Source organism: Diabrotica virgifera, chromosome 9, assembly GCF_917563875.1.
Source record: "Diabrotica virgifera virgifera chromosome 9, PGI_DIABVI_V3a".
Taxonomy (NCBI): Eukaryota; Metazoa; Arthropoda; class Insecta; order Coleoptera; family Chrysomelidae; genus Diabrotica; species Diabrotica virgifera.
The window spans coordinates 23,697,862-23,712,490 of NC_065451.1; the positions used below are offsets into that span (position 1 = coordinate 23,697,862).

The 14,629-nt window shown below is 33.7% G+C and overlaps 1 protein-coding gene across 3 annotated transcripts in view; it reads right to left on the minus strand.

Annotated features, from left to right (window-relative positions):
* Positions 1–12,605: 12,605 nt before the first annotated feature.
* Positions 12,606–14,629, minus strand: part of LOC114324310 (luciferin sulfotransferase-like) — a 52,259-nt gene continuing 50,235 nt past the window's right edge. For all 3 annotated transcript variants that reach the window (XM_050661072.1, XM_050661071.1, XM_050661070.1), the window contains exon 6: positions 12,606–13,189. In XM_050661072.1, coding sequence (XP_050517029.1) covers positions 12,801–13,189 — 389 coding nt within the window. In that variant the 3' untranslated portion in view covers positions 12,606–12,800. The remainder of the gene's footprint in view (positions 13,190–14,629) is intronic.

The following is a 14,629-nucleotide window of genomic DNA, read 5'->3' on the forward strand; positions in this document are numbered from 1 at the left end:
CAGTTATACTAATTTTGTTTGAGTTTAAGCTAATTTTGATGAATAAATGAAATAAATATAAAATTGTAGTTTCGCATTTAATTAATAAAAATTCAAAAGTCCGCATATTATTACTTGTAAAAAAGGTAGACGTTGACGTAAAAACTACCAGAGAATTGAAAAAGTCATATTTTTTGATAAACAAACCATAGGCGGACATTTGAATTTTTATTAATTAAATGCGAAACTACAATCCTATAATTATTTAATTTATTCACCAAAATCAAAATCAACTAAAACCCAAAAAATCAGTAGGACTGAATAAGTATTTTGAATACCTTTCAAACGAGGTATCACTTGCCATAAGGTCCCATTTAAAATTATCGGTCACAGTGGCTCTGTAACGTCATCTGCCACTATTACGTCACCTGTCATGACTAGTTAAGAAGCTTACGTCCGTTTATTTCCTCCCTCCAAATTTTACTATTATAGGTATAACCGTTCAAAAGATACGAGGGGGTACGGACTTTTGACTAGCACTGTATATTTTAATTTTTGTTTCCTGGAACAATTCTTTTTTCCTTAGAAGTGGCGCTAGTGCGTACTACAGTTTGTTTGATTTTTTGGTTCTGTCTGTTATTTCGAGGTCTATTTTCCCATCATTGGTAATTATACTTCCAAGATAATCATATGCGGTAACTATTTCCAGTTGAGTATTTTTGCATTTTATATTTACTTCATTTTCTTCCTTTTCGCCGATGAGCATTATTTTACTTTTCTCGATGTTTATTTCCATTTTTAATTTCTCTATTTCTTCTGTCCATATGTTTATAAGCTTTTGCATTTTTGTCACGGAATCTGCTATAAGGACTATATCATCCGCATACAATAAGGCTTCTATTTTTATTGGCTGTAGTCTTTGGTATCCTATTGTTGTCTGTATTTGGTTCGTTCTTTCTCCAGTATTTCTAGTCAATTCATTCATGACTATTATGAATAGTAGCGGACTAAGACTGTCTGTATATAGTTTCAATTATTTTTATCAGTGCAATTGGTACTTTCATGTTCTGCAAGCATTTCCATATAAAATAAAAATGTGTACCATTTTTATTCGGTTGCAATGCGAAGGCAAACCAATCTTACTTTTTAATTAGAATACGGAGTGCAGTCCAGTTCCTTTAACCGCGATTTTCTGCTCTTATTGGAGCTTCATCAAAAGGAACGTAGGCACTGTTCTCCATACTCTAACTAAATTGCATCGAGAGGTTTTCCCACACATCGCAACCAAAGTGATGATAATAGGTGGCAAGCGCCATCTGGCAATTGAAAGACGAAGCAAGTTTTCAATCCTAATAGTAAATTAATAATATTGAAAAATATTAAAAATCACTAAAAGATTTTTAAATTGAAAACTTATTGGTACATTTTCATGGTAACACCTCCAAGAGTTCTATAATTTGCAAGTCATATGGATGCTGCAGTGAAGACGAAAGGGAAGGAATTCTACACCTTGCAATTCACATCCCCCGTCTGCAGCCGGCAAAGTTCCAACTGAAAAATGCACCTGGTTACTCTACGGAGTAATACGAAAAATAAAATAAAAATGTGTACAATTTTTATTCGGTTGCAATGCGAAGGCAAACCAATCTTACTTTTTAATTAGAATACGGAGTGCAGTCCAGTTCCTTTAACCGCGATTTTCTGCTCTTATTGGAGCTTCATCAGAAGGAACGTAGGCACTGTTCTCCATACTCCAACTAAATTGCATCGAGAGGTTTTCCCACACATCGCAACCAAAGTGATGATAATAGGTGGCAAGCGCCATCTGGCAATTGAAAGACGAAGCAAGTTTTCAATCCTAATAGTAAATTAATAATATTGAAAAATATTAAAAATCACTAAAAGATTTTTAAATTGAAAACTTATTGGTACATTTTCATGGTAACACCTCCAAGAGTTCTATAATTTGCAAGTCATATGGATGCTGCAGTGAAGACGAAAGGGAAGGAATTCTACACCTTGCAATTCACATCCCCCGTCTGCAGCCGGCAAAGTTCCAACTGAAAAATGCACCTGGTTACTCTACGGAGTAATACGAAAAATAAAATAAAAATGTGTACCATTTTTATTCGGTTGCAATGTGAAGGCAAACCAATCTTACTTTTTAATTAGAATACGGAGTGCAGTCCAGTTCCTTTAACCGCGATTTTCTGCTCTTATTGGAGCTTCATCAGAAGGAACGTAGGCACTGTTCTCCATACTCCAACTAAATTGCATCGAGAGGTTTTCCCACACATCGCAACCAAAGTGATGATAATAGGTGGCAAGCGCCATCTGGCAATTGAAAGACGAAGCAAGTTTTCAATCCTAATAGTAAATTAATAATATTGAAAAATATTAAAAATCACTAAAAGATTTTTAAATTGAAAACTTATTGGTACATTTTCATGGTAACACCTCCAAGACTTCTATAATTTGCAAGTCATATGGATGCTGCAGTGAAGACGAAAGGGAAGGAATTCTACACCTTGCAATTCACATCCCCCGTCTGCAGCCGGCAAAGTTCCAAAAATGTTTTTTTTATTTTTCGTATTACTCCGTAGAGTAACCAGGTACATTTTTCAGTTGGAACTTTGCCGGCTGCAGACGGGGGATGTGAATTGCAAGGTGTAGAATTCCTTCCCTTTCGTCTTCACTGCAGCATCCATATGACTTGCAAATTATAGAAGTCTTGGAGGTGTTACCATGAAAATGTACCAATAAGTTTTCAATTTAAAAATCTTTAATAGTGATTTTTAATATTTTTCAATATTATTAATTTACTATTAGGATTAAAAACTTGCTTCGTCTGGCATTTCCATATAATTTTTCTTTCTATAGAGTCGAATGCTGCCCTTAGATCTATGAACGCTAGAATGAGCTTTCCTCCCGAGTCAATACTTCTTGCTATTATATTTCTAATGATGTAAATGTTATCGTTTGTCTGTCTTTCTGGTCTAAACGCTGCTTGTTCCTCTCCCAGTTCTTTTTCTACCTCTTGTCTTAGCCTCTTCGAAGTTGGTTTCACCAGTGTAAATATTACAAATTAGATTATAGTGCGGAAGTATCAGGATGTGGAAGACGTTATCTAATATTGTACAAAGACGTAAAGTACCTATAACCCTCGCGGAAAAGGGCGTGATAAAAAGCAGTGCAAAAAATTGGGTCAGCCAGAACTTGCAATCCATGCAATAACAGTTGCAAGTTTAAAATATACCAAGGACTGTTCAACTTACACGGTGTTATTGGATTGCTTGATCCAAAATCAATTAGTAATTTTAAACAAGCCGATATATCAATGACAGACAAATGTCAATACAAAGATTCAACGCAGCCAAAATCAGACCATAGGGAAGTTACTAGAAAAAGTGCTTTGTAGAAGACTGATCTACATCCAGACCAGTACGGACATCATCATGCAACCTCTTCTGTCCACTGCTGGACATAGGTCTCTCCCATTATTCGCCACTCTTCACGGTTCTGTGCTTCTTGTTGCCATTTCTTGGATATTCGGTTAATGTCGTCCATCCAGCGTGTTGGTGGTCGTCCTCTGCTGCGTTTGTCTTCTGTTGGGCGCCAGTCAATTAGTTTTCTGGTCCATCTTGAGTCTTTCAGTTGCGCTATGTGACCTGCCCAATTCCATTTCAGCTTGGCTATACGTTCAACGACATCAGTGATACCTGTTATTTTCCTTAAGTCTTGGTTCCTTATTTTGTCTTTTTTTGTCACGCCGAGAATCGATCTTTCCATGCGCTTTTGCGCCACTCGCATTTTTAGTGCTGTTGTTTTTGTGAGCGTGACAGTTTCTGCTCCGTATGTCATAATAGGATGAACGCATTGGTCAAATGTTTTCCGTTTCATTGCTGTCGGGATGTTGCTCTTAAAGCTGTCTCTTAGACAGTGAACCATACGCAGCCCAAGCAAGTGTTATTCGTCGTTGAAATTCGCAAGTCTGATTGTCCTTGCCTATTCTGATTTCATGACCGAGATATATGTACTTTTCTGTCAATTCTACCACTTGATTTTGGATGGTTAGGTGTTCGCTGGGAACTAAATTTGTCATAAATTTGGTCTTACTGATGTTCATTTTTAGACCTATTGTTAAAGATACGTTTTCTAATTCTAGTAGCATTTGTTACTAGAGCTTCACCCTTTGTATGCTTCACCCAGTTCTTCGGTAATAAGTACCTACTATATCGTCGGCAAAACGCAGATAATTGAGCATTTCTCCATCTATTTTTATTTCCCTATTTTCCCACTTTAGCATTTTAAAGGCATATTCGAGGACCGCTATAAATAATTTAGGTGAGAGAGTGTCGCCCTGATAAGATAAATTGACAGAAAGCGTCGTAAAGAGGGTTTTTTAGAATAAAAATGTTCTAATGGCTTTGTCTGTAAATGTTGTCTGCTCTCTTTGAAAGACTTTAGAGGATGCAGTGTCCTGGAGATTTGTGCGGATATTTCAGAAACTACTGGCAGGATAGGTTTGCGAGTGTGTATAATGGTACAAAATATAGCAACATTTATGGGTACCTAATCTTGTGCAAATATGGAGTCAGCTGCTGTTAACAAGTAAATATGTGTGTGTCACGATGATTATAAAAAGGCAGATGGTTATGCTGAAGAACCGGCTACAACACATAAAACAGCTGCACCTGAGTGAAGATTCCTGTAAGCCGTACAGAAAACTGCTACTCTCTCTTCTTCTCTACAGAAAACTTCTTCTCAGAAATAGCCACTTTAGACCCTTCGAGTTCCATATTTTCCTTCTTTTTACATTGTTTTAACGTTACATTTATATTCCCCTCTCTTCTTTTTTCTCATAGGTGTCAAAGTTTTTCGGGAATATTGCAAGAAATAATGATAATTTTGAAAGACTTTTATAATTTGGAAAAATGGTGAAGGACGCTGAAACATAAGTCGCTCACCCACTCGATCAAAGTGGCCAATATAAAGAATTTCTGTTCAGCCCATGAAAACAGCTCATAATAGTAGCCGATGGAAAGAGTTACTCGTATGGTAGGAAATGATGAGACTCAGTATAGTGAGGAAACGAAATAGATAGAGAGAAAGAGAGAGTGAGAGGGAGTAGGTACATACAATATTATCTTTATGATTACCTAAATATTCTAACAATAATTATTTAATAGATTGGAATTTAACAAAAAATTTTTAATAAATTACCTATATAGTCCAGAAAGCCACTGCGCATCCGCTAGGAAAAATATTTCGATTGGGATTTTTTGCACAATCTTACTCAAAAAGGACCCCTTTTAACAAATTTGCATGTTGCCAGGACCAAAAGTGGGTCAAACATTTTTTAAATGTTTTTTTTTTGTTTTTTCCCAAATTTTTTTTTTGCATGAAACAAAGTTTTTTTTTTAGGTTTTTTTGGATCATTCCAAACAGAAAAGGTCTTTAGTGACTTTTCTCTAAAGTTGATAGTTTTTGACATATAAGCGATTAAAAGAAATCGGCCATTTTTAACCTTCAAAAACTATGTGAAAAACTTAAAATTTGAATGTTGCCAAGGTAGGTAGATATTCTTTAAACATCGATTGATGAAATCCCTAAGAGTTTTTTGCAATACAGTGTTCAACGATTTTTATTTTTAAGTTATGATATTGTGGCATATATGGTATACTGGTGACGTCATCCATCTGGGCGTGATGACGTAATCGATGATTTTTTTAAATGAGAATAGGGGTCGTGTGGTAGCTCATTTGAAAGGTTTTTCAATTCTCTATTCAGTAATGTAAACACTTACATAATTATTTATACAGGGTGTCCAAAAACTTTTTAATAAATTAAATTATTTGACAAAAAAAGAAGTAGGAGACCTTGTATAAATAATTATATAAATGTTTATATTACTGAATAGAGAATTAAAGCACCTTTCAAATGAGCTAACACACGACCCCTATTCTCAATTAAAAAAATCATCGATTACGTCATCACGCCCAGATGGATGACGTCATTAGTATACCATATATGCCACAATATCATAACTTAAAAATAAAAATCGTCCCGTTTTGGGACTTTTCTTAAAGTCGGCGGTTTACGAAATAACGAATTCTTTCATTTGCACCATACTGTCGGTGGAAAATAGAGTCGCGCACGCTTGAGTAGCAATTAAAAAACAAAGGAGTTTTGAATATTGTATTGCAAAAAACTCTTCTGGATTTCATCAATCGATGTTTAAAGAATATCCACCTACCTTGGTAACATTCAAATTTTCAGTTTTTCACATAGTTTTTGAGGGTTAAAAATGGCCAATTTCGCAATTTTTTAATTTTTAATCGCTTATATGTCAAAAACTATCAACTTTAGAGAAATGCCACTAAAGACCTTTTCTGTTTGGAATGATCCAAAAAACCTAAAATAACTTTGTTCCATACAAAAAAAAAATAATTTTAGGAAAAAAACAAAAAAAAAAACGTTTAAAAAATTTTTGACCCACTTTTTTTCCTGGCACCATACAAATTTGTTAAAAGGGGTCCTTTTTGAGTAAGATTGTGCAAAAACTCCGAATCGGAATATTTTTCCTAGCGGATGCGCAGTGGCTTTCTGGACTAATAAGGGAAAATGTTTAACCTCCTTTATAATAGGCGATTTAGAAGAACAAATTCTAGAAGGAACTAGTCATTACAATGTATGGTAGAAACATGAAAATTTAAGAGATTTTTGTCAGTTATTTTTTAATTTGATGCTTAAAAATATAAATATAAGATATTAAACGATCTATCATTAACTATAGTACACTTTAATAAACTATAAAACATTAAGCTTTAGAAATAAAAGAACTTACCGAAAGTATTAAGAGCATTATTAGCAGTATATCAAAAGGCCAATAGTTACGTGCATCAATCAATTTAATGGAACGTGAGGTAATTTGTCTCAGAATTTTTTTATTATCTCGATACGTTCCCTAATTCGGTTATGAAATACCTGCGTACATCATTTTTATATGAAGCATTAAACTTGTTAAAGCGCTGGCACGCTCAATAAATTTTTATTATCTTTTGAGTATAGTCATTTGTTTCTATATTCAAGTGAAATTCAATTGATTTTTGTTAAGCGGGTAACGAAAATGAACCGATTTTCTCCGTATTTTGGGGTTATTGTTGGTTTTGTGCAAGTTACAGACCATTCCAGGGTGACGTCATTTGACAGCGACTGATGGGCCAAATATTGTAAACAAACTAGGTTAAGTGTAGAAAACCATTGTTTAATTTAAGAATATGATTAAAATACCAGCGTTTTGTTCAGTTTGAAAGTGTTCCAGTAAAGGTAAAAGAGATAAAGTAAGTTTTTTTATAATACCAGCCGCATTTAAAGACCGAAATGTTTTAAATCACTATAATCACAATACACTGTAAACAGAACGACGATATGGGCCAAGAAAACTTATTTTCTGATTATACTGGGTTTTTCCATCCCCTACGAGGGTGTCCTAAATCCAATATTTGAAATTTTTGTAGTTAAAACCACAGAGTTTTTATAATAAAACGAGAAAATAGCAAAAATAACACCAAAAACACAATTTTTGCCCCTCAGCAACGGTGTCGAAAGTCACGTGACCTGGAATGGTTAATTATTAGTGAGAGAACTTAACCAAAAAACTTTCTATTTATTTAAAATAATACATGTCTCAATGACGTCAGCTTCGAGAAACCGAGGAACTCACACACTTGCCACTTGACTTGCAGATACAAATTTTTACATGCATTTCTGAAATTCTTTACACATGAAAGTTTTACGGAGCGGAGAATATATTTTGTTACTTTTAATTATTTGACATTATTGAACGTGTTAATATTCAATTTATTATTTGTGTTTGTATTGTTTTTGGTATCGTGTGGGTCTGGTCTGGCATAAATTTACAATGCCCAATTGTGCCGTATATAATTGCAAAAACTGTAATCGAGTAAGTACAAAAGGTACGAAAATAAAATAACCAGTTACAAACAACTCGAAGAGGTACCACAAGGTTATTTATTATTGTTAAAAATCATAAAAGGACGCGTTTCGGCTTTACACAAGCCATCATCAGCTTAAATACAGGACATAGAAAACAACGGACTGACCTACAATGTAAAAATATCCAATATTACACATGAGAATAAAGCAAGTGGCGACAACGCCCACCTCAGTTAAGGAACTTACCAGAAAACAGGAAGGAGGAAGAATCAGCTAGTTTACATGCTGACATGTAAACTAGCTGATTCTTCCTCCTTCCTGTTTTCTGGTAAGTTCCTTAACTGAGGTGGGCGTTGTCGCCACTTGCTTTATTCTCATGTGTAATGTTGGATATTTTTACATTGTAGGTCAGTCCGTTGTTTTCTATGTCCTGTATTTAAGCTGATGATGGCTTGTGTAAAGCCCAAACGCGTCCTTTTATGATTTTTAACGATAATAAATATCCTTGTGGTACCTTTTCGAGTTTTTTGTAACTGGTTACCTCGAGACCACATTTGAGTAATATGGATACTTCTCTTCATGAAAATAAAATACTTCAGCTTTCCAAAGACAGATAATTTGTTGAAACAATGGATAATCGCTTGTCGCAGAGAAGATAAAATTAATTTAAAAAATGGTAAGTTTGGAATTAATTCTAAAATGCATATTTATAAGCAATAACAAGATACCAAAAAAGAGCTGTATTAAATAAATATTTATATCTATAATAATATATTTTATGTATAAGTAACTTTAACTTTTTTTATTTGCAACGATTTGCTCAATACATTTTGAAGAAAAACATTTTGAAATTCCTCTAAAACAAAGCCTTTTGAATTACTCTCCAAAGAATGCTCGTCATTTAAAGGCTGATGAGCATATGCTCATCAAATACTGACCTAAAGCAAAAATCTGAGGAAAGAACACTGAGAATCACAAAAAGAAGACGCAGCAGAGAAGAGGTGGAAGATATAAAATCATCAAACAATATTTCAAGTTGTACATTAGCATATAAAAAGAACATAGAGACGATTAGTGAGGAGTCACAGCTTCCAACATGTGATGAACAATTAATTTCAACATTAACAAATAGGTAGGTCTGGATCCATTAATAGCAAGCTGAAAATTTGTTAATAGCTTAAGGGTGTCTAGTCGGACAAACTTTGATATATGGGAACACTGGAACAGGGAAGTTTTAATTGTGGAACAGGTTAAAAATTTGGAACGGTCAGACCACGAAAACGTCACATGTATTTTGTCCGACAGAACTTCCAATTGATTTGTTACCCTTTCATTAACCTCTCATGCAAAAATTAGGCTGCTATTTATCACCAAATGGGCATTATAATGAGTGGAACACTTAGAACATGTTAAATGACAGGAATTATGACAGGTGATAAATTTCCAATATTTTCGAACCATTGTTTGTAAATCCTTTCAAAAAACCCATTAACGAAAACCACATTAACGATTTCACCTTCCCCGAAAAAGCACTGTTTATTAACTAAATTAGACTCTATACAATTTTTGATCATATACAGGGTGAAGAAAATCTATGATCTCGTGGTCCCAATATAAATTTATTTTCTGAATTTTCCCAAAAAAAAAAAACAATAATTCTACAACAATATGTAACAATGTGTTGATAAATGAGAGAACGCAAATAGATTGGAGAGAAGTCGGTTAGATTTGGGGGTTGCCTGGGAGAGACACCTTAGGTAGAATAAAATGGTTACCGTCATCAACTGAATACTATCCATATTATTAAATGTATTTGGAAAAACAATAAAACATTGATGGAAAATACGGTGTTCCTACTTAACTAATCCCATGCCAAGGTAAACCGACCCTTGCAATAAGGGATACAACCCTTACTTCTTTATATGGCGATCCTGCCAGGATAACCAAAATAATCCTTTGACTTTTTTATGTACATTGTGACCATCACACTTTATTAACTGTAAGGACTCCCTTTTTTGTTTTTTCTTCTTTCGTTCGTCAGCTTCAAGATCTTGTCTGTCACCCATGATGTTATCTCGATTAATTTAAATGTCTTTAGGTGGGTTTCCTTTACGTTTTGAACTATTTATGTAATTTATGTAATCTTTTTTCTGTGAGAGATATATTCATCCATTATACTTCTCTGTTAAGTATCGTGAGTATGGTGAGTATTGATTTCGTAAACTGTATCCAAACAATATACTTTTTATTGTGGCTTTATATTCAGAAATGATACAAAATATGTCAAAATTATTCCATGTACGGTTTATGTTTCATAGTAGTAAAACTTCCTGAACTTTATTATTATTATTCAGCGGCACATTACGTGCTAAAACTGGAGAAACTGGCAATGGGGATATTTCGGGGAAAGTAGCTCACTGCAATGTTAGTTACGAGGATAATTGTACTCTAAATGTATGAGTATGACTCGGAGTAAAATATTTAGTTTAACAGCTAACGGTGTAATACAAGCACGAAATTTGGTAGCGAACTAGGTCAACATTAATAATATGATCGTGTTGAAAGGGTAACTGCCAATAAATGTGTATTTTAATTTGTATATAACGTTTTAACTGCCAGCTTGGAAATTGTTTTCAAAATAGTTTTTAACAATATATAAACCACTCTATTTTTTACATACATGCTAACATAATCGTTCGTATTAATTTTTCTGCTATGAAAGTACGTCTACCTGTTGATGAATTTTCTATACTTTTTCTGTTCTTCGCCATTTGTGTTGCTTCTTGCCAATATTTATCCTTATTTTTTAAAATCTCTGCTATGTCGCTGTTCCAATCTTTTATTGGACTGCCTCTTCTGTTTCTTGCTATTGGTTTAGCTTCCTACACTTTTTTCACTTGCCTGGTATTATCCATTCGTGCTATATTACAGAACCATGCTAATTTTTCCTCCTTTAATGTGTCAAGCTTTTAGCTTTTTTGCAGCAATAAATGCAATATATTATATTAATTTGCAAAAACAGCAATAATTGCGAAAAAAACATAAAACATAAGTATTCGCATTTTACGTTTTTCAACCATTTATGATTCACTCACGACCTTTATATTTTAACCAGAAAACCTTTATGATATAATAAAACAATAATAAAACAATACGATACTATAATGAGATCGATTCAATACATTTTGCAAAATAAATTTTGCAATCCAGCTTTTGTAACAAAAATTAATTTTTTCAAAATGTTGCAGTACTGACAATAAAGCAGATAGCAAGTTGAATTTTTTTACATATAGAAGAAAGGTACAGTATTCTTCTATATGTAAAAATAAATTCAACTTGCTGTCTGCTTTATTTTCAGTTCTGCAATATTTTGAAAAAATGAATTTTTTTGCGAAAGCTGGATTGCAAAATTTATCTTGCAAAATCTGTTGAACCGATCTTAATGAAATTCATAGTATTGTTTTATTATATAATATAGTTTTTCTGGGTAAAATTATGAAGGTCCTAAGTGTAGCATAAAAAAACGTAAAATGCGAATACTTGTTTTTTATGATTTTTTCGCATTTATTACTATTTTGCAACAAGGGTGACAATTTTTAAAATTCATAGCTAATCCTAGATTGTAGGAAATTTAATTACGCAACTTTTACGTCAGTGCAACTTTTCTCGAAAATGAATACTTTTAAAGTGATAATCAAAAAATGAAGAAAAAAATCGAATTTTTCCTTCATTTTTTGACATTTTGGTTATTTAAACAATGTTCCGGACCTTTTTGAGTGGGAGGATAACTCAAATTAATATTATTATATGAGTTATTTTCAAGCAATTTCTGCAAACAAATATGAGTCACCTCTCAACGTCCAAATTAATGTTACTAATATTTTTACAGATGCGCCCTGGTCATAAGTACGTGTCTTGTTGCCGTTTGCAGATCACCGCTGTGCTCGGCAGATTGTTTTTTTGCCGTACTTGTCATTCAAATAAATACGGGGAATGTATAATTGGTTGCCTATCGGCTAATATTCCATAGCGTCTTATTACAAGCAAATGGTCAATTAGGGTACGGCTTGCCGAAGCGGGCCTTGAATTCACACAATCGCAGTCGGGTGTATGGCTGGCTAGGATAGGATCATTAATTTGAAAAGTCTCTTACCCACAGCGCACAGGGATCACTTAACGTATTGGATCGATCGAATTCTCTTAAAAACAATGAATAAAATTTAGTCTGTATTATCTCACAGATATTTTTTTTATTTCACAGAAACGAATATCATCAACTCTGATTAACTTATACATTTAAAAAAATCTATAATGTGTCCATAAATGTGTGAGTCGGCACTGCCGACCCTGCCGACCCTGACCAGTCGCTACTGGTAAACCGAAAACAAATGTGGTTAATATTGGATAGGTATGTCATACCAGACAAATCCATAAATCTTATCAAACTATTTTATCGAAATTACTCGGCACAAATACAACATAATGGAAAAATAAATACGCAAAATATAAAAATACACACTGGAGTTCGACAGGGCTGCGTCCTATCACCGACACTTTATACGTGCTTCAGAACATAGCAGTAGAAGAGACAGATGATTTCGAACAGATTAAGAAGAGACTCAATCACATACTATAGTCTGGCTATAACAAAAAAATAAAACAATAAAAATGTATCCCTTATCTTTATTGATATATACATTTGGAACTTATTAGAATAGTTTAATATGAAGATTTCAAGATCACTTCTATATAATTTTTTTTAATTCTCAGATATAATATCAAAACCTATTATTTTCTTTTATATTTTATTATAAAACATATTTTATAATTTCACTTATAACATATTTTAACATCAAAACAAACTAGAACGAAAAATCTGTGCCTTGTACATTTTCTGCCGTCCATTCGTCAAAGGCCTGTATAATCTCAGGAGACATCTTCGCCTTATAATCCCCTACTTTTCCCGACCTCATAAACGTACCATCACATTCTATAAGTTTAAACTTTCTATTCAAGCTCACAATCATTTCGTAGTTAACCGCTGGATTTTTCTTCATACTTTCGAAACTCAGGTGATCAGATAAGGTGGTGATTTGTTCGGGGGTGAGGGGTGTTTCCAGAAAGTCGGCGACTTCTTTTATTATGGAAGGCAGGTCCTGGATCATCTTTTCGTATTTTAAGAATAAAATATTTGGCTGGTTTCGCTTCTCCCAAAATGGCAGGACGTGATTCCAATATGGTGCGAAGGTTACTGAAAATTAAATATTTTATTAATATAGGGCCATAAATCCTTTATTGATACACATAGTTTCAAAAGTTATGCATCACCCAAAATTTCGCTATTATTAACTATTTTCAGAAGCTACTGTTATAGATAATTAATTTATAAAAGAATATAGTTAACATATATTTTTTGTGTTAAAAGAGATACTATTTTTTTTAATAAATAAAAAATTAAAAACTAAAAAAAAATATTTCTAATCAAAATGTATTTTATTAACAATTTTAATATCGTGTATGTCCACGACAACAATTGATGCAAGACAGGATTCGTGCTCTAGTACTGCCCTAACAAGTCGATGAATCATATCCTGTGACAGATTCCCCCATTCAAGTTCATGATGGGTTTTAGGAGAATTCTTTCGAAGATGCGCATCCCTGGAGAACACATACCATGCATGATCAATGAGGTTCATGTCTGGAGACTTCGTAGGCCACCCCAAATTCCAAATACCTTCTATCTCAAGATAGGCAGTAACCGCTTTAGTCCTATTTGGGCGTTGGGCGGACGTGATTATCCCTGAATATAAAATTTTTACCCACAGCTCCTCGCCATAATCTCACATGAGCTTCTAAAATTCAGTTGATGTACCTTTGTTCTGTCAGAGTCCCGTCAATAACCACAAATTTCGTGCATCTACCTGCCGTAATCAATCCTGTGATGAATTAAAGAAGTTATTTTTAACGTTTGCGTTAAAGTTATGATAAGTATGACATATAACTATGTCCATAACTTTAAAACGTAAATTCTGTATGATGGATCATCCCCCAATTTGGGATGAGTTATTTCTTAGACGTTATACAAGGAAGAAAATATTAAGTTGTCTATAAAGAGAAACTTATGTAGAATCAGTACTAGTTTGAGCGAGAAGGAGAATCACGGGAAGTTGGTATACCTACCTACCGGCTACCGATGACCGAACAGCTATTTGCTGTTCGGTGGTGAATCGTAAAAGTAGATAGAAAGAACAAGGTCAGTACTTAAAACCCTTGGATGTTTATAAATAAAAATTTCAATTTGTATCTTTCGATTTAGTCCTGTCGCCAGTGGGGGTACAACGACCTCCTTAATTCAGATGGACTTACCCAAGTTTTTTTTATGTATTTTGACCCGTAGAACACGAATTTTTTGGGTAACAGTCGATCCGGATGTCGATAAGATTGTTATAAACAAAGAACTTGAGAAATCATATAACAGCGATTTTTCGCAAAACAAAACATTTTTTTGTATTTTTTGGGTCATTCTGAGCAAAAAATGTTTTTACAAGTTTTTTCGTAGGATGCATAGTTTTCGACATAAACGCGGTTCAACTTTCAAAAAATCGAAAAATTGCAATTTTTGAACCCGAATAACTTTTGACTGAAAAATAAAATAGCAATTCTGCTTACCGCATTTGAAAGTTCAAGTCAA